General features: G+C 52.2%; 1 protein-coding gene across 1 annotated transcript in view; it reads right to left on the minus strand.

The window, feature by feature from the left end:
- Window positions 1-18646, minus strand: part of RNF213 (ring finger protein 213) — a 46187-nt gene that overhangs the window by 26143 nt on the left and 1398 nt on the right. The window contains exons 2-25 of the mRNA XM_030962173.1: window positions 16746-17052; window positions 15663-16295; window positions 14557-14738; window positions 13799-13957; window positions 13369-13562; window positions 12913-13193; window positions 12056-12315; window positions 11246-11434; window positions 10577-10775; window positions 9896-9948; window positions 9499-9652; window positions 8871-9017; window positions 8229-8327; window positions 7467-7589; window positions 6960-7140; window positions 6248-6421; window positions 5473-5631; window positions 4571-5181; window positions 4123-4288; window positions 3376-3593; window positions 2702-2842; window positions 2427-2588; window positions 852-1992; window positions 200-393 (exon numbers count right to left, since the gene is read on the minus strand). Of these exons, the coding sequence (XP_030818033.1) occupies window positions 200-393; window positions 852-1992; window positions 2427-2588; window positions 2702-2842; window positions 3376-3593; window positions 4123-4288; window positions 4571-5181; window positions 5473-5631; window positions 6248-6421; window positions 6960-7140; window positions 7467-7589; window positions 8229-8327; window positions 8871-9017; window positions 9499-9652; window positions 9896-9948; window positions 10577-10775; window positions 11246-11434; window positions 12056-12315; window positions 12913-13193; window positions 13369-13562; window positions 13799-13957; window positions 14557-14738; window positions 15663-16295; window positions 16746-16937 (6012 nt within the window). The 5' untranslated portion in view covers window positions 16938-17052. The remainder of the gene's footprint in view (window positions 1-199; window positions 394-851; window positions 1993-2426; window positions 2589-2701; window positions 2843-3375; window positions 3594-4122; window positions 4289-4570; window positions 5182-5472; window positions 5632-6247; window positions 6422-6959; window positions 7141-7466; window positions 7590-8228; window positions 8328-8870; window positions 9018-9498; window positions 9653-9895; window positions 9949-10576; window positions 10776-11245; window positions 11435-12055; window positions 12316-12912; window positions 13194-13368; window positions 13563-13798; window positions 13958-14556; window positions 14739-15662; window positions 16296-16745; window positions 17053-18646) is intronic.

Consider the following 18646-nt stretch of genomic DNA (forward strand, 5'->3'; position numbering starts at 1 on the left):
CGGAGATTCTACAGTTTCTCTGGGCAACTGCTCCAGAGTTCAATCACCTAAATGGTATTTGTGTTACTTGCACAATAATGAGAGAACACATGCTAGGGAAATGGCTGGTTGAGAAACAAGAGCTTTAAAGAAAGCTCCTGCAAGGGTCCACACAGGACCTGTAGGATAAGGCAGCTGTGGGAGGGAGGGATGTACTCACTGAGGAGGTGATATCAAAGTGGAATATCATGGGCTTTGTCTGGTGTTCTTTCTTCAGAAAAGGCAGGAGAGATTTTAGCACTTTATCTTCATCCACTTCTGGTTCAATCAGTCTGATGGTTTTCAGAAGTTCTGTACAGTCAGGCTGCTCTTCTTGCAGTCTCTCATGCAGCCTCTTCACATACAGAGATTTCCCTGTTATTAAAAACACCACAAGAATTAAAGCCATCAATATCAGACATATCACATTAAGACCATAATAGACAGAAGGAAATAAAATGCTTAAGTACCCCATGCCCTAAAATCTCTGGAGCTTCCTAAAAGGCATTCCAGAAGAAAGTCTAAATCTGGTTTGAGCAGCTGGAGACTGGAGTCCAACACATGGCTCTTGTTTATCCATAAGGTTTGTTTTCCTTCCACTGCCTGAGAGAAACTTTACTCTTTATTAGGACTTGAATCTATTCTATTTTGTGCTTGTTTCTAAAGTCAAACCAGGGGACAAGGTGACTTCCAGCTTTCACCTCCCCACACTGACCAGTCTGAACTGCGCTTTTTGACCGAGATACTTAAATCTTGGACACAAAACCTGGTGAGGTGAACCCCACCCTGTTTTTGAGCTCTCAGCAGAGCCCACCCTGCTCATGCCATCTTACCCATGCCAGCTCTTTTGGAGGACACAATCCCAACACACATGTGCTCCTTGAACACGGCTGCAGCCGAGTCAGAGGGCTGAGGCACTCGGAAGTGGCGCTGCAGGTACTGCTGGATCTCTGCCTGTGACCTCTGGGGAATCATGTGCACCTTGTAGTGGCTGAAGGCAGAGGGCAGGTAGCTGTTCTCCCCCTCACAGTTGCACAGGATGATGAGCCTGTAGGAGCTGTTGTAGCACTGCAGGTGCTGGAACAGCTCCTCTGCCCTCTTGCTGACGTCGTAGCTCAGCTCATCCGCGTAGAGCATGGTGTAGATCTTGTTCCCCCCCTGGCAGGGGATGAGGCACCTGTGCAGGAACAGCCCCACCTGCTCTGCGCTGGTCTGGGGCGTGCACAGCAGCACCTCATCAAAGGTGGGAAGGGGCTGCTCGGGGCTGTTCATGTAAATGGCCAGGGCAGAGCTGAGCACCTCGGAGCGAGGGCAGCTGATGAGGTTGGGCTGGCCCACGCAGAGCAGGTCCTGAGGGAAGTCTCTGGTGACATGTTCCCTGCCCCTGCTGGCCAGGTTCTTCAGCCACACACCCAGTGTGTCCATGTCCAGGCAGCTGGGGAGGAAGGAGCCCATGTTGCTCATGTAGCACTCCCAGATGCGCTCCAGCTGCGCGCTCAGGTCCCTCTCCCCATCCAGCAGCACTTGGAAGTCAGAAGCAGCCTGGCCTGAGCTGGGAGGGCCCTGGCTCCCGAGGGCTGTGAGGACATCCCGCTCGGTGCAGTGGGGGTTGAGGAAGGAGAGCATCATGAGGGCAGCCTGGCTGGGGCTGCCCCTGCCCAGCTCTGAGCACAGGAACACCAGCTGCTCCGCGCTGTAGTAGTTCAGGTAGAAATGCTCACAGCGCTTGGCATTCATGAAACTTTTCCAGCTGTCCAGGAATCTCTCCATGGTCTTGCAGAGGGCTGGGAGCACAGATGTCATATCCCCTTGCCCTTCCAGCACTGGGATGGGGCCCAGTGAGAAGTCTATAAAAACACAGGATTCTTTGTGGGGTGAACAATACACCTGGGCAAGCCAGGAGCGGAAGAGCATGTTCCCAGCTGAGTACAGGTCTATAAAGGCCTGGGCAAGTCTCTGGACATTGGAAAAGACCTGTGTGAGGACAGAGGAGAGAGAAACAAGCTGATTTATGAGTTTCAGCCAAGAAACCACTGGAAAGACATTCAACAAAGAGAAAGTCTTTGGCCCCAAGGTGTGTCAGGCCTTGCACAGCAACAGACTCTCTGTGACTTTTTAACAGCAGCATCTCCAGGAAACCAGTAAGGAACTCCCAGCTTGCTACAAAATTACAGTGATGCTGCCAGCCAGGACAATCCCCAGTGCAGCCAGAGGATAAGGCCACCAGTTCACTGTTCTGTCTCCAGCTTAGTTCCACCTTAGCAAGGAACCAAAGGCAGAAACACCCACATGCCTGTGACCACCACCCCCCAGCAACTCCACTGTGAACCACAGCCCTAAAAGCTTATACTCGAGGGAAAATCCAGCCTGGCCCCAACACCAGTAACCCCCTGGGTTTGGAATCTGACCTCAGAGAACCTCTCCACCTCCAGGCCTTGCTCTCCCTTGGCCGACATGAGCATCAGTTTGTTCTGCAGCTCGCGGAGCTCTGCCAGCGAGTACTTCCAGGAGGCCTCGGTGTGCCCCGAGCTCCCCGGGAGGGTGAAGTGCAGGACACTGTCCAAGGAGACCTGCCAAGAGCAGGAAGGAGCTGTCAGCGTGGCTGGGGCTCAGCTCTGCCCGAGGCCAGGGCAGCAGCCCCCAGGCAGGAGGGGCAGCGGGAGCTGAGTGACCTCAGCCTCACCTTCTGGCCATCAGCTGGTGCCCTCAGCACGTAGACCCCTCTGCTGTTGATGGCAGCTGCCAGGGACAGCGAGGACAGCTCCACGGAGCCATGGCTCTCCTTCACTGTCTTCAGCCACTCCAGGTGCTGAGCCGAGGCACGCTGTGGGGAGAGGAGACACAGCACTGCCCCGACTGCTCTGAAATGTGATCTCTGCTTACACCTGACCAGGACAAACAGCTTGAGCTGGCACAAGAGTCTCGTGATGGAGAAGGAAGAAAGGAATGAATACTGGTTTCAGCCTGCTCTTTCTGCACAGCTCTTCCTTACCCACTCCACGGGAGGCTGAACAGAGCCCACAGCGCTCTAACACCTCTTGCTACAGAGGCAGGCCCTGCTGCAACATGTAAGAGGTCCCAGGCATTTGCCTCCCCTCTTCCCCTCCATCAAACTTGCATGAGCCAAGCCACACCACATCACACTGGGAAGCCTCATGGTGCCCTGGAGAAACACCAGCTACAGCTGCTGCAGTGAATTTTTGTGCCACAGGAACATCAGCTGTTTTTCCTCCAATAACAAGAGCAGCAGTGATGTCCCCACACAGGTTCCATTTGGCCAGTGCAGCCCAACTTCCAGCCACTCCTGGAAGGCAGAAAGACAGGAGGATGCAGAGGCCCTGCTCCAGCAGAACTCACCAGTTTCTCAGGGAGGGTCTCATCGCTGTCCAGGGCTCGCCACAGCTTCTGCAAGCAGCGCATGAAGTCCTCGAAGCCCGAGTCATGGCGCAGCTCGTAGAGCAGGGAGGAGTAGCCATGCACAGTGCCATGGAAACAGGCCACACGGTCCACGTCCATGTCGTTCTCCCCCGCCGAGATGGAGGCCAGGTCAACAAACACCTTCAGCTCGTTGATGTCTGAAACGAGGCAACGTGGGAGTGAGCGACTCGGACACCAGCCCTCGTCACCACCCTCTACAGGAAATGCAGGGAGAACGCTTTGAACAGCAGCTCCTGGGTAACTGCCCTCTCCCCATCAGCCCTCCCTGGCCATCCATCCATGGATCCCCACAGGCGCCCAGATCCCCAGCCAGGAGGGGAGCAGTGCCTGGGGGGTGTGTTCAGGTGAGGGTGTCTGTGCAGGTCAGACAGCTCAGCTGGCACACACACAATTCCATTCCCTGAAACAATGGGCCTGAACTGCGCAGCAGCAGCTGCTGAAGCCCTGCAGGCCCAGCCCAGCTCCCAGCAGGGTGGTCTCTGTGTGCTGCACCAGTGCCTGGGCATGTTTAAAGGGTCCTCACAGCACATTCCACACCAAAGTCCATCAGAGATGTAACTCAACACCAGAAGCTGCACAAAGCAGATGGGTCAGGGATTCAGTGCTCCTTCTGCCCCCACACGATTTGCCATCCCTTCTAGTACTCCCTGGATGAGCAGCACACACCTTTCAGTGCTTCTCTGACCCAGCAGACAAACTCCTTCTGCTGGGCCAGCTCCCTCAGACAGCCACGGCGGGGCACAGTGATCCCCTGCAGCAGCTTCTTGGCTTGCACGAGCTCAGGGCTGATAGAATCCAGCTTCTGGGTCTTGTAGGACTCAAGCTTTTCTGTCTGGAAAGCAAGTGGTGCAAACACACACTGAGTCTGGAATTGGGAATGCCACTGGTTCTGCAGCAGGGAAGGGAAAGCCCTCTGCAAAGCCACACCCCAACAGAGCAGTACCATCATCCCTTTAAGGAATGACTACACAAAAGCACTTGGAACATCTGATTTTTACCTCAAATAAGCATTTTGCTTCAAGGAATGGCTCTTGACAAACTGGGGTAGACTTGTGGGAAGGTTCAAATTTAGCCAACACCCTGACAGTACAAAACCAAATTCAGGGATACTTACTATATGCAACAAGTTTTCCAGGATACTGAAGTCACCAGAGAGGCCTAAACTCTCTTTGACATGGGCAATGATCTTGGCAGCATCAAGGGTTAAATGCATTTCATGGTACTGCTGGATCTGCTGGACTCGCTGGTCAACCCAGCCTCTGTCCTCTGCAGGCTGAAGGCCACAGATGGTGTTCAGCTCCACCCTGAGATCTTCAGGATGATTTGTGAATTCCTGGAAAATTCTATCCACTGCAGAAAGCGTGAGACTTCCTGATCTGAGATCATCATACAGCATTGCATAGCTGTCAAAGCAAGGGCGGATCATGCTGTTCAAAACCTCATCAAGGTCCAGCTCAGGAGCAATCTCCTCCTCATCCTCCTCCTCCTCATCCTCCTCTGGACTGTCACACACATACTCCTCTCCTGCCTTCTGTGCTGCTTCCTCCCAGAACTGCTGGAAGATCAGGCTGTCCTTAAAAGAGTGCATTTTGTGGGCAAACTCTTTCAGCTCTGGGCTCAGGCTGTAGAAGGCCTGCAGGGGCCTCCTTCCCAGCACCACAACTTGATTCAGTCTTTTGGAGCGAAGATCTTTTGAGTGTTGAAATGCCACTTCACCTACATTCACTGTAAACCAGAGACAGGTCAGAGGGAGATCAGGTGGTGCAGGCTGGTTCCAGCTCCCTTCATCCCACCCCTCAAGCCACAAAATGCTACCAGGCAGGTGGACCCCTCCAAGTGTCATTTGATGCACAAGTACTCACTTGATACCCTCAATGCTCTGGTTTTACTTCCCCCATCCCTCCTCACCCTCACTTTGGGGCTTAGAATCAAACCTGCTCCCAAAGCCAAGAGATTTTCAAGGAAAATGCTGTTTTCTAGAGTTGCCACTTCCAGACTGCTCCCCCAGAACTCTACCTCTCACGGACTTCTGCACCTTCCTGCACATGCTCAGAAAGGTTCCCACTGCTTTTTCCTCTCTTCTGAGCTGTGTGACTTCTTTATGCCTCAATGCCAGCAGTTCTTTCAGGCTTCTCTGGAGCAGTTCCTTTTCCTCCCTTGGACGTTGCTGGTGCTCTGAAACAAAACTCACCTGTAGTCACAAAGCAGAACTTCCCAAGCCCTGCATCCCAACTCAGGCTGGGAACTGCAGAGTCACAAACCCTGCAGTGACAACAGAAACTGGAGCTGGGAGATCCCTGCCCAGGCCAAGGGACAGCACTCCAAACTGCTGCAGTCCCTCCTGAGCATCCCTAACCCCTTCCTGAGCATCCCCAGCCCCTGCAGCTCCTCCTGAGCATCCCTAACTCCTCCTGAGCATCCCCAGCCCCTGCAGCTCCTCCTGAGGATCCCTAACCCCTCCTGAGCATCCCCAGCCCCTGCAGCCCCTCCTGAGCATCCCCAGCTCCTGCAGCCCCTCCTGAGCATCCTCAGCCTCTCCTGAGCATCCCCAGCCCCTGCAGCCCCTCCTGAGCATCCCTAACCCCTCCTGAGCATCCCTAACCCCTCCTGAGCATCCCCAGCCCCTGCAGCCTTCCTGAGCATCCCCTGAGCATCCCAAACCCCTGCAGCCCCTCCTGAGCCTTTCCAATGCCTGCAGCCCCTCCTGAGCATCCCCAGCCCCTCCTGAGCAGGTCAGCATCACTGCAGTGATGCTCTCAGCCAACCACGCCCCTTTGAAGCCATCCCTTACTCGTCTCCCAGATGCAGAGGAACTGTTCCTGGTGCTGGAACACCTCCTCCAGGTGTTTCACCAGGATGCAGCCGCTGTGGATCTCGTCGGTGACACTCATGAGCACAGAGTCTGCTATGGCCATGACATCCTTTGCTTCCTCTGTCAGCTTGTCCAGGAGGTTTCTGTTTGTTCCTGTTCCAGACACAAAGCATGTCATGTTTCCCAAAAAAACAGGCAGAGTCAGGAACCTTTCCATGCCATGGCACAGAGCCCTTCCATTTCCGACTGAACCCCTACCCAGGAGCCTGTGGACTCACACCACCCTCCAACCCCTCACATCTTTTTGAGCAAAGCCAGGATCTCAGGACAGCAATTTAGAAACTTTGCATGGAGAGCCCAGACCCAAACCCTGTGGGGCAAACAAAAGCCATTTGGATCCATTCACTTGGCCAACTCTTTGGCATTTTTGTGTGCCAATAACTTGTGAGAACTTCTCAGAGAAGGAAGTTATGGTCCACAAATCCTGAGGAAGCTGCAGTGGATTAGCACAAGAGGAATAGTGGCTCACTCTTCCTTGGCCTTCCCTCTCCAAACCCAAGCTGAATAGTTCAAGCTTTGAGATAGGGACTAAAACAAGAGCAGGACAATTTCCCTCTGCTGTTCTGTGCAGTGGCAGCAGTGAGGCAGAGAAAAGCTTCTCTGGCCTCCTAAAACCCAACTACAGACCTACCATTAAAGCTGAAGATATGTTTGATGTCAGGCCACGTGAGCAGGTGGTGCAGAATTGTATCAAAATCGCCCTCAGACTGCCCAGCCCTGACTGGCCACGACTTCACAATGACAGCAGACACGAGCTGGCTGAACTGGGCCATGTTGTAGGCAGAGATCTGCTCCAGGAGATTGCTCTGCATCTGCCAGGGCACACAGAGAGGGCAGGGGTGGGTCAGACTCTGGGGTCCACTGTGTCTGTGCCTTCCAAACCAGCCCTCTGACACAAGTGACACCAGAGCTCACGGTGGAAACACATTACAAATATTCCTCATGGACCTCATTTCCTGATTTCTTGTTGGTGTTTTTTTGTTGTTGCTTTAACACACAATCCACAGCAACTCAAGCAACATCCACCTTCCCCTTCCACCATGAGGCACGTCCCTGTGCAACAGAATTGCTGTGGAATTCTAACCCTAACCCTAACTTTTCTTTCTCCTCCCTTCTCCTACCAGGGCACACAACATACCTGGCAAGCTGCAGGCACAGCCTCTACAGCACAGTTCTGGAAGCACCAGCTGATAGAGGAGTCCATCTGTGTGATTTGGGAATGCTGACAACAGTACACCAAGATTTGGTTCACTGGAGGCTCCTGAAGGGCAAAAGGGAGATTTCTTATCAACTCAAAAGTGTTTCTCCTGGCAGCATGAAGCAGTGCTGCTATCAAGACAATAAAAGGAACCTGAGCATCAGCCCATTTCTGAGGGCCTGGGAGAGAGATCAAACAAATAAATGCTTGGAAAAGATTTTAATGACTTCCATCTAAAGTGTGTGATTACTTAATATCCGCCTCTCCAAGCCACGCTCACAGCAGAAAATATTTGTTTCCTAATGTCACCATGAAAATCAACGGCTTAAGGAAATGTGTAAGTGCTGTAGGAAGGAGATGAGGAGACAGACAGTGTTACTTTGGAAGGGACTAACACAGCTGGGTGCGCATTTGGGAGCCTGAACAGCACAAGGAATGAAAAGAGAGGCACCAACTTAGCTTCTCTGAGCCCCTGTGTGTTTACTTTGCACTTGCTGGTTCTTAAAACCACAGAGGTGACAATTGTTCAGAATGTGGATTTCCTCCGAAGCACCAGGACCTGCAGCCAGGCCACTGACCAAGGTTACAGTGTGGGACATTGTCATGGCCAAAGCCACTCTGCACGTGCTCCTGCTCCAAGCTCAGCACAAGCCACTGCATCTGCTCTGGACACCAGCCAGGGCTGCCTGGACTCTCCCCTACCTGCTGGATTCTTTTCTTCAGATCTGCAAGTAAAGTGTTCTTCCACGTCTGGGTGAACTGCTCATCTGGAAAGCTGATAGTCACAAACTTATTCCAGGCCTGCAGGGGACAAGCACACCAACCCAAACCACTGAGTGCTGAGATGTAGAATAGATGCCCCATACGCCTCAGACAGTCTGCAGCCCTTCCAGATGTTTCCATCCTGAGGAAAAGGAACACTCCCAGAGCTGCAGAAGGCAGCTTTTAAGCCCAAACAGTGTGTAAATGTCTCAGCTGCTGAAGGAGACTTTTGGATGAGCCACTTCCACCCTGCTGCTGGAAACTGTCCCAGGGAGGGCTGGGAGCAGCAGCTCAGACTGGCAGGGCTGCTCTGAGCTTTGCCTGCTGGAAGGCCTGGGGACAACCAGTGGGACACACTGGGAGCAGGACAACACCAAGGGGCAGCTCCTCACCCCGGCAATGCCTTTAGGAACACCAAGGATGAGCAGAATGGAGGTGAGCTCCCAACACTGCCCATTCCCACCCCATCCTTACCCAGCCACAGCTGCAGAGCCCAGCAAAGAGCTCTGAGCAGCAGACTCAAGACCCTGGCTAAGCCACAGCAAAGCCCCTTTGAACTGACATTATCAGAAGATAACAAACCCGAAGTTCAAAGAACAAAGAGAAGGCCACGTGGTCCAGGTACTCCTTCAGTAATTTTTCCTTTAAAACGTTTCTGAACCAGGCACGAGCTTCCCGCAGAGCTCCACTGAGCAGCTTTGGAACTTCCTGCACAGCATCCCCTGGAACCTGCCCCATACAGAGGGAAAGACAACAAAATAAACACAGTTCAAGCAGGACAGCAATGGACAACTGATTTAAATCAGTATTTCTAAAGAGAAGGCCCAAACACATCCAGAACACACGAGAGCCCAGCAACAGACCCAGCACTGCTTGAATAAAGAGCAGAGAGGCTGGGAAAGTGCAGTGCTTACAGGCAGGTTGTGCTTAAGCTTGTTCCAGGAAGTAAAGACAACAAATGTCTAAGGGGAAACAAAACTAAACTTAAAACAAAGCTTATCACAGCAAACCTGAGCACCTGAGCTTATTTTCAATAAGAACCAAACTCATCAGGTGACTCCACACCTCTCTGAGAGTATCACAATCTTGCTCAGAGTGTGAAGTTCTTCAAACTGAGACTGGGTCTGACCTAAACCCAGTGTGTTGTGCCACTCTTGTGACATTTCTGGGTACCTTGCTGGTATCAAGCCAAGAGTTCCTTGGTACTCACTGCTGGGGGCTGAAGCTGGGCAACCTTGGCAATCAGGGTGGCAGCAGTGGCAGGGATCAGGAACGAGCTCACTCTCCTGGTAGCCTTGCAGAGCCTCTCGTGCAGCCTGAGGCAGCAGGACAAGCAGCCCTGCCAAGAAGGAGCCCCCAGAGCTCTGCAGGACAGCAACACAGAGGGAGAGTTAATTTTCTGCTCTGAGGAAAAATAAAAAATTAAAAACAAAGTAAAAACCCCATCAAATTCAACACTGTGTGGCAGCTGCCTCCCTCAGCTGGATTTCAAAAATGGGATAGAACTCCAGGATTCTTTTCTCCACAGAGATTTCAAGGCACACAAGCAGGACCTCAGCCCTGGTGCAGAGGCAGACAATGCTCTCACAGAGGTGCACTGCACTGACCTGGCTGGGGGCTCATCCAAGGCACTCAGCACTGTGTTTAGAATCTCCTCTACCTGAGGATGGAAAGACAAAAATATGAAACTGTGGAAGAAATTGTACAGACTGATTTCTGATTAGCTGAGCAAGAGGGAACTCACTATTCTTTTGCGTCTTCCCCAACATTTTTATAAACACACTGTAAAATAGCAGAGCTTATTTACTGGGTGTCAGAGCCAATACCTGGGCAGCTTTTATATGGACAAACCCAACCTGTACTTGCAATTTGGAGGTCTCAAATCTATTATTAGTTGCAAGGTCCTACTCCTGCTGTCCTCACACAAATACAAGAGTTTTCACAACAGCAGGAAAATCTCCCAAACCAGCATCCCCTTGCCCAACCCTCCTGTGCAGAAATCAGTTTCAGGTAGATGTCTGAGGAGGTCAGGAATGAAATATTTGCCATCACTAACCAAGAGCAAATCCAGCTAAGAACACCCTCCCCTCATCAATGCCATCACCACTTTTTGCTGCAGATAACCCCCAACTCTCCCCCTGAGGAGTCTCTGACTTCACAGCAGCTATTTTTGCACTCAGCCAGGTGTGGAGCTCTTTGTGCTGTGACCTGCTGCCAGCCCAGTCCCCTCAGTGGTGCTCAGTGTGAGCCTTCATCCCAGAGCTGGGTAAAGCTGCCAGAAGACAAACCTGAGAGTTGCTCCACAAGAGGTCAACGTTCTCCAGCCTGTACAGAACACCTTGAAGAGTAACCAAGAGGTCACTGGAGAAGTCTCTTATGAACTCAGCCAGGCTCCCCAGGGGCAGCACACAGAGCCAGGACTTGACCAGAGTCCCATCAAATTCCATCAAGTGCTTCTTTTCTCTCATTCGTGCCAGCAGGGTCCCTCTGGAGGGGAGACAAAACAAAATCTTCAGCATTCCAAGGAACAAAAAGGCCTGGAGCTTGTGCAGCCCACACAGGAGTCTCCTCCTCATTCCTGTGCTTTTGTCCCTGCAGCTGAGATCAGTGGGAGTCCCCAGGGCCCTGGGGTGGCACAGCAAAACCAAACCACTGAGCACAAGCACTCAGGGAAAAGGAACTCCAGGTCTTGCTCAGACTCCACACAAGAGGAGCAGCTTCATCTCCCACCTGCTCCCTGGCTGGCAGAACTGGGGGGCTGTGTTTGAGGGGTCACACTGTGCCCAGCTGGGCTACACTCAGTGACCTCTGAGCCACCAGTGTGCCTGTGCCCAAATACCCCAAACATCCCCCCCTCAGCATGATACATTTCATACTCTTTAAAAATTAGGGAGGGGAAAACCAAAAAAAGAGATGAGGAGGCCACAGGGAGGATCTGGGAGCTCTGGAAAACTCACCCATGCTGCTTCCTCCTGATTTCAGCAAATGGAAGCCCCTCCAGCCCTGCCCAGGCATCCTCCTCCAGCAGCCCGTGCTCCTGCTGCAGGGGAGCAGCAAAGGAATGCAGAAGGGGAAGGACCCACACCCACTGCTCCACATCATGCTCAAGGCACCTCTGGCACAAGTTTGTCAGGTCAACCTTCAAGCTAAATAAAACAAGAAAACAAAACAAACACACTGAGTGAAAGAACAGCTTTATCCCAGCCTTGAGAACACCCTAGGGATGTGGGAGGCTACGTTTCAATCTCCCTATGTGCCTTTAATTAACCTCTGGGCATTAAATCAGCTCCATCTACTCTTCATTACAGAGTGTAGCTGTCCAGGCTTAAGGCCCAGAGCTGCAATGTTACTGAATCTCTCTGCACAGACCCTGCTGCTGGAGCACTGGGAAGACCCAATCCTTTGGGTACAGTCTCCCCATGAGCCACCCCACCCCTGTGACAGCCACACAGAGAAGGACTCCAGAAAGAAATGCAATGGCTGCAGCTGTGTGAGTGAAGAACTCCAAATCCAGCTCCAGCTAAGCAGTCAGATTACAACCTGGCAGACAGGCACTCAGGGGAAACCAACCAAAAAGTGTGGAATGGTGCACTGCAGCCTTGCCTGGATGTTAGCCCTGCTTCAAGCAGGAGGCTGGAACTGAGACCTGCAAAGATACCTTCAAATGCAGCTTTTTCTCTGGTTCTCTGCTAGTAGAGAGCTGGGCTCCTGTTGTTTTATCAAAGCAACACCAGCCTGGTCAGTTAGAAGGTACATGGAGCACTTACTTGGTAACTCCTGCAAAAGCCTGTTTGATGTGATGAATCTCATCCTGTACATCTTGTGGTGACACCTGATCCAAGCACAGGAGGCTGCACAGGTCAGCCAGGTCACCTTTAGGTACTGAGAATGAGCAGTTCTCAACTACCATAACAATGGTGAGCCCCAGAGCCAGCTTGCTTTGGATGATTCTGTCTTCTGGAGCTGCTTCTGGTGCAAGGAAAGGGAGAGCTATTTTCTTCATGTATTTTAGCAGCAAATCATTCACCTGGGACAAAGAAGAGAAGAAACAAACCAAGCACAGCATTAGTCTTTCTCTTCTGAAGCCAACATCTTCTGCCAGTTCCAGCGAGGCCACAGGACATGAAGGAGCAGCCCCAGCAACCAAAAAAGGCAATGTGTCATTTCTGTCACATTTCCTAATTATGTCAAGTAAGACATTTTGGATTCCAGAAGCCCTACTGGCATTACTGCTTAGAACAGGATCAGGAGCTTCTCCCAAAAAGCAGGCAGGTTTGGAGCAAGAGATGAGCGCAGAGTTTTTTAGTGACAGAACAACTGGCAGCAAAACTTAATGGCAAAGCTTAGGAAATCAATATCCAGACACAAAACCCACTCAGGTGTGAGGTCACCACGTCACAGCCCTGCTGCTGACCCCCACGGGGTCTCAGAACCACACTGAGGTGCACAGGCTGACTGAAGCCCCCAAGGCAGTCAGTCACAGCCACCCCAGAAGGATCCCCACTGCTTCTGTGCCTGAACTTTGACTGGAAAAGCAAAATTAACCCAGCAAGGTCAACAGCAAAATTAAAGTTTGGGTTCAGTAACGGAATGCTTTCTGTCTCTGTGCAAGAGAAGGGATTACCTGCTCTGTGCTGAAGTTTAACTCTCTCCACAGCACTGGCTTGCCTTCAAACACCCGCTGGGCTCCTGCAACGTTATGGAACTGCTTCAGCTGCCACAAGAAATTCCTCAGATTGTCAGGACTCCAGGTTCCAAGAATGCTGAAGATACTTTCTAACATAATATTGGCAGCTATTTTCTTCCCTTCCACCACTTCCTTGTATTTATCATAAGTAAAGAGCTGCCGGAAGTTTTTGAACTTGGAAGGCCTTGCACACACGATGTCATCGTACTGGTGCCACTCTGGAACAGGAACACAGGGAAAGAACCATTGCAATCAGGTGCCTTTTCCCCTCCAGCTGCCTCAGCAATACCCCCAGCAGCCCACTGAGCTTCAGACAGGGCTGCCTGGCAGGAATGCTGGGCCACAGGACAGCAGGGATCACCCCAAGGTGCAGGTCCAGCCAGCAGAGCTCACCTCCATTGTTGAGAAGTGCCCTGTTTATCAACAAGCAGCGATTCACGTGCTGATTGGATTCTGAATTCTTGTAAATGAACTCATACTCCCCCTTCCCACAGGACACCCAGTACTTGTAAGGAATGTATTCATCTAGGATTTTTCTGCTGAGAGTTACAGTGCCTTCAATGAGGTATCCATGTTCTCTCAGATTCCTTGGAAGCACAAACACAGCAAAGACAGGCAAAGGACACATTAGGTGATCTACAGACTTCCTTTTCCATGCATTGCTCCATTTCTAATAGGAATGGTGACTGTTCTTTCACAAGAACACTTTAGAACAGTTTTCTCCACTGTGAAACCCTTTGCTGCAACGCCCAGCTGTGGGCACAGAGCCACCCCTTGCACAGTGGCTGAGGCGCCAGAGCGACCCAGAGCAGGGGACACTCACCTGGTGCAGTTCAGCTCACAGATGTTGTCCTTCCAGTCGGAGTAGGAAGGAATGCCCTGAGCCCTGATGAACACTTTATCGGTATTGGGGTTGAGCTTGAAGTCTTTGGATAATATTGCATGGAAATACACTGTAACACCCTCAGTGCGGCTCACAGAACTGCAGGAAAGAATAGAAGGGATTCTGTTGGCGTTTTTCAATTGCACAAATCACTGTAGACCTCAAATCACACTCGAGCCACCAGCTGAGTGGCTGCAAGACCCATAAACTCTGGCAGCAGTTCACTCAGACTGATGTTTGAGCAGGCCCAGTGCAAAGCCCAGTGCAAAAAGGAAAAACGGGCTCCTAAAGGCAGCAGGAGATGCTCTGGCCCAGCAGAGTCACACTTTCCACCCCTTCCAGCTCATACACATTAAGCAAAACATCAAAACAGCTCTTCACACTATTCACCTGAAGCATTGTGTGGGTGCAGCACATGGTGCTCATTAGAGCAAGAAATAAGAGAATAATCTCTTTTTTGTCCATCAGATGCTCAAGCAGGTTCAACATATCACCCAGAACATCACCTGTGCTGAGGTCCCATTCAGCACTGGTTCCATCATGCACAACCACTTCACCTGAGTTTCAAGACAATTCCATTTCCACATATCCAAGGTATGTACTGACCCAATCCCAGCACCTCAGTCTGGAGTCCTGAGTCCTCCTCACAGCAACTCCTGTTAGGGAAGAATGCTGGGGAGCACCAGTGCTGTTCTCACCTTTCTTTAATATTTTCCACCTGTTTCTGGTTCCTTTGCTCCTTTTTGTTCTTGGGGATGTCTGCAGCAGCCACAGCACTCTCCTTCCCGGCAGCCTTGGCTCCTTGGTTCAGACTTGTCTTCTCACTCACGTTGGGCATTTTCTCACCTGGAGTCTGATTTTTCTCTTTTGTGTTTGCATTCTGCAACAGGGAGACAAACAATGCCCAATGAAACAGAAACCCCAAACAGGAGCCCCTGGAAGCACAGCACCTCCTCCCGGTGTGCTGGTGATTGAGAGATGGGACTCCTGGTGCAAGCAAGAAGCCATTTATTGTTTCTACAACTCCATTTATATACTCTTACAGCCTTGGGTAAAATCTTTCACTGCTAAGCAATAATCACATTATTCATGTTTCTCAGCTATACTGTTTAACCACAGTCTTGCACCTGCAGTCTTGCATGACTTCCTTTCAACAATGCCATTCCCTTTTCGTTTCCTCTCTTACATTTCTGCTTGATGTTTCCAGGGCTTGTGGCCCACCAGAGCCAAGATGCCCACATCATCCATCGACAGTGCAGCACTTTCTGCTCTACTGCCCACCTGCCGCCCAACACTGGTGCAGCACCAGCTTCCTCCTCCTGGAAGCACTGCAAACACTGATCCCTCGCTGAGGGAAGCTGCTGGCTAAGGAAAACAGCCCATGATGGAAGAGGAGCCCAGCCCAAACACACTGCCACACAGTCAGCTCAGTGAGCCCCAGGTCCCAGAGGGTGGGGCATAAAGAAAGTGAAAGAGAAACCACAGCAACCTCCAGCTTACCAGGCCTGTAGAGCACAGGCACCTGCAAAGCACAAAATCCCCTTGTTCAGGGGATCCCAGAGCTCTCCAGAGGGCGTGGCTGTTTGGAAAAGAGACACCTGCCAGTCCTGGGGGCAAATGAGCAACCCCTCAGCGAGAGCTGGGCTACAACTGACACCCAGGAGAACAGAATTCAGATCAGAGCCTCCCCAATTCCCCCCTGAATCCCTGGCTGCTCCTCAGCCTCACTGACAGCATGAGTAAGTCACACTGGCAAAGGGAAGCTGTGCCCACTGAACACTCACCAGAGCTCACCCACACTCACCTTGGCAGTGGAACTGGTCCCTTTCTGCTTGGGCTCCTTCCCAGCCGGCAGGCTCGGAGCCCCAGGGGAGGCCTTGGTCTCAGGCTTGCTTTGGGGGGCTCCCCTGGCAGGAGGCAGCCCGGGACTGCCAGGGACTGCTTCCTTGGCAGAGGGACTGGCTCCCTGTCCTGCTGACAGCCGCTCCTTGCTGCTGCTCTGGGCCTGGGGACCAGCTGTGGCTGCTGGCAGCTGGCCAGGGGCACCACTGCCCTGTTCCACATCATCCCTGGCTGTTCCTCCGTGCTCCGGGGCTGTGCCATCCCCCACCTTGTCCCCTGGGGCTGTGGCACTGGGAGCTGGGGCAGCCCCCCCGGCTGTGCTGCTCTGCTCTGCAGGGCTCAGCCTCTCTGCTCCCAGGCTGCCAGCTTCCTCCCCCAGGTGTGCCAAATCCCTGTCGCCTCCAGGTGTGTCTCCACTGGCATCAGCACATCCATCAGCACCTGGGTTTGCTCCCTCACCGCCGGGGGGTTGGATTTCTGGAGGAGCAACACCTGTGTCGGGCAGCTCTGTGGTTTGAGCTGGTGCTGTGCTTTGAGGAGGCAGAGAGTCCTGTTCCCCAGAAATGGACTTCTTTGCTTTAGTCTTCTTCCCATTCTATTAAAAAAAATAAAAACAAAGACCACAATGTCTGTTTATTCATTGCCAAAGGGAAACTCTTTGTCACCTCCTCCATTGCAGCAAGTGCTGACATCTTCCTGTAACACAGGGCTAACAGAGAATGATCAGGAAGAGGAGGGACAAGACCAGCCAGTGAAACACAAGTAACTCTTGAGAGCTGTGGAGGTTTAATATTCAAGACTTGCTCAGCAGGAGCCCAGAGCAGCGCTGCAGTGTCTCAGCTGACTCATGTAATTTGTGGTTCCCCCTCCCGGCACCGTAGTTCCTCACACACACACAGCGTCAGCAAACACAGCGAGCCTCTCCCGGAGGAAGACAGGCAGCAGCTCCCCGACGTGGCCAGAGGGAAGTGGGGGATGCAGCCTGGCCTCCTCACTTCACACAAGAGAGCAACAACTCACAGCTGCTCCCCAGCGGGATCCTCACCTTCCTCAGCAGAGATGCCACCTCAGCAGAGTCGCCAGCCCCGCGCTGAGCCGGGGGCTCTGTGTGGTTCTCTGGAGCTGTGACATTCCCCAGCAGTGATGATCCCTCTTCCTCCTTCTGTGTCTCAGCAGAGCTGGGAGATCCACCTGCAGTGTCAGGCGTGGTGCTGAGCAGAGCTCTTGCTCTGTCCATCAGTGACTTGCCCTCTGTCTCCTTTGTGTCAGCGGTAGAAGAGGTCCAGCAGCACCTTCTCCCTTCACCTCTTCCTCTGCATCAGGGACTGCAGGGACCTGCACCTCTCTTCTCTCTGCAATGGAGGGAAATTAATTGTTAAACTGGAAACCCACCCCCCAAGGGTCGCAGGATGGTTTGGGTTGGAAGGGACTTTAAAGCTCATCTCGTCCCACCCCTGCCACAGGCAGGGGCACCTTGCCTCCAGGTCACTCCAAGTCCCTATATGGGGGAGAGAATCAGAAAAAAATGCAAAACTTCTGAGTTCAGATACACAGTTAAATAGGACAGAAAAGGAAAATGACAATAACCATAAAGGAATATCCAGACCAAGAGATGCACAGGGTGCTGGCTCACCACCCTCTGAGCCATGCCCAGCCAGCCCCTGAGCAGTGGCCCTCACCCCTCGGCCAGATCCCCCCAGTGTCTCCTTCAGCACCATGCCCCGTGCTCTGCATCATCCCTCTGGGCTCTGGGGCAGCTCTCCTGGCTCTGCCCCTCCCAGCTCCTCCCTGCCCGGCCAGCCTGGGAGCCTGAGTCCTTGGTTTAGTGTAAGCACTGCTCAGCAGCAGCTGAGCCATCGGGCTGTTATCAACAGGAGCCTCATCCTGAACCCAAACACAGCTCTGAAACAGCTCCTGGGAACAGCAGACTGTCCCAGCCAAAGTCACGAACACACAGGAGCTGTTTGTTGTTCCCTGTTCAACTCCCACCAGCCACGCCACCACTCTCCCTTATAGCCTCCTGCTCTCTCCAAGGCCCTACCAGATGCAGAATAATTAAGGAACCCCAGAACTGATGTAGAGCTCCATCCCTGTCCCTGCTGCAGACACAAATGCAGCAGCAGTGCTGGCAAGCAGCTGCCTGTGCCAGTGCCTGGAGCCCAGCATGAGCAGGGACAGGACAGCGGCACCTCCCAGCTGGCACAGCCTTCTGGGTGGCACCATGACTGCTCCCACTCAGCTGAGGGCTTTCCAAGAAGGCAGAGGAAACTCCCTTTTTATCTTCACAGCTTTATCTAGTCCTTCAAAAACCTGTGCAAGGGTAGCTCCGGGCCCAGTCAGGCAGCAGAGCAGATCTCTGCCCTCTGCAGGGGTTTCACAGGCTCCTCCACACTGCCTCCACCCCAGTTCTGAGAGCAAAAGTTTTGAACCTCAGCTACTTGGGATGTTCTTCCTACAGCATTCAAGAGCTGGAGATTTCGGGTTTGTAACCTTGCCATGCTGGAGTGCAGAGGGATTTGCTAAGAACTGACCCTGTGGGGACTGCAGCAGCTTGATTCTGAATTAGTGTGCTTTTCTAGCATCACATTCTCTCTGTCAACAAACCAAAAGCCATTCTGGTGGCCCAGGTCATTCGGTCTTAAGCAAGTAAAGGATTAGGAAACATTTCCCCCAGCAGAACCGTGTTGAGCACTTGATTCTGTCTCTGTTCAGAAAGGCAGAATTAGTGCGTTGTCAAACACAACTCAGGGGTGAGTTCCAAATCTAACAACAAGCTGCGAATTGGAAATTCTGTGTCAAGAAGGACTCAACCAGTCTTTTAACACAAAAACCAGCACTACTTCATTGGTAAAATAAACTAGTTCAACACTGGAGACCTGAGCGTAGAGACTGCGTAGGATGTGTCACCAACTGAATCACTTGTCTGTCTCCTGACAGCCGCTGCAA

The sequence above is a fragment of the Camarhynchus parvulus genome, chromosome 18 (genome assembly GCF_901933205.1).
Source record: "Camarhynchus parvulus chromosome 18, STF_HiC, whole genome shotgun sequence".
In the NCBI taxonomy this organism is placed as follows: Eukaryota; Metazoa; Chordata; class Aves; order Passeriformes; family Thraupidae; genus Camarhynchus; species Camarhynchus parvulus.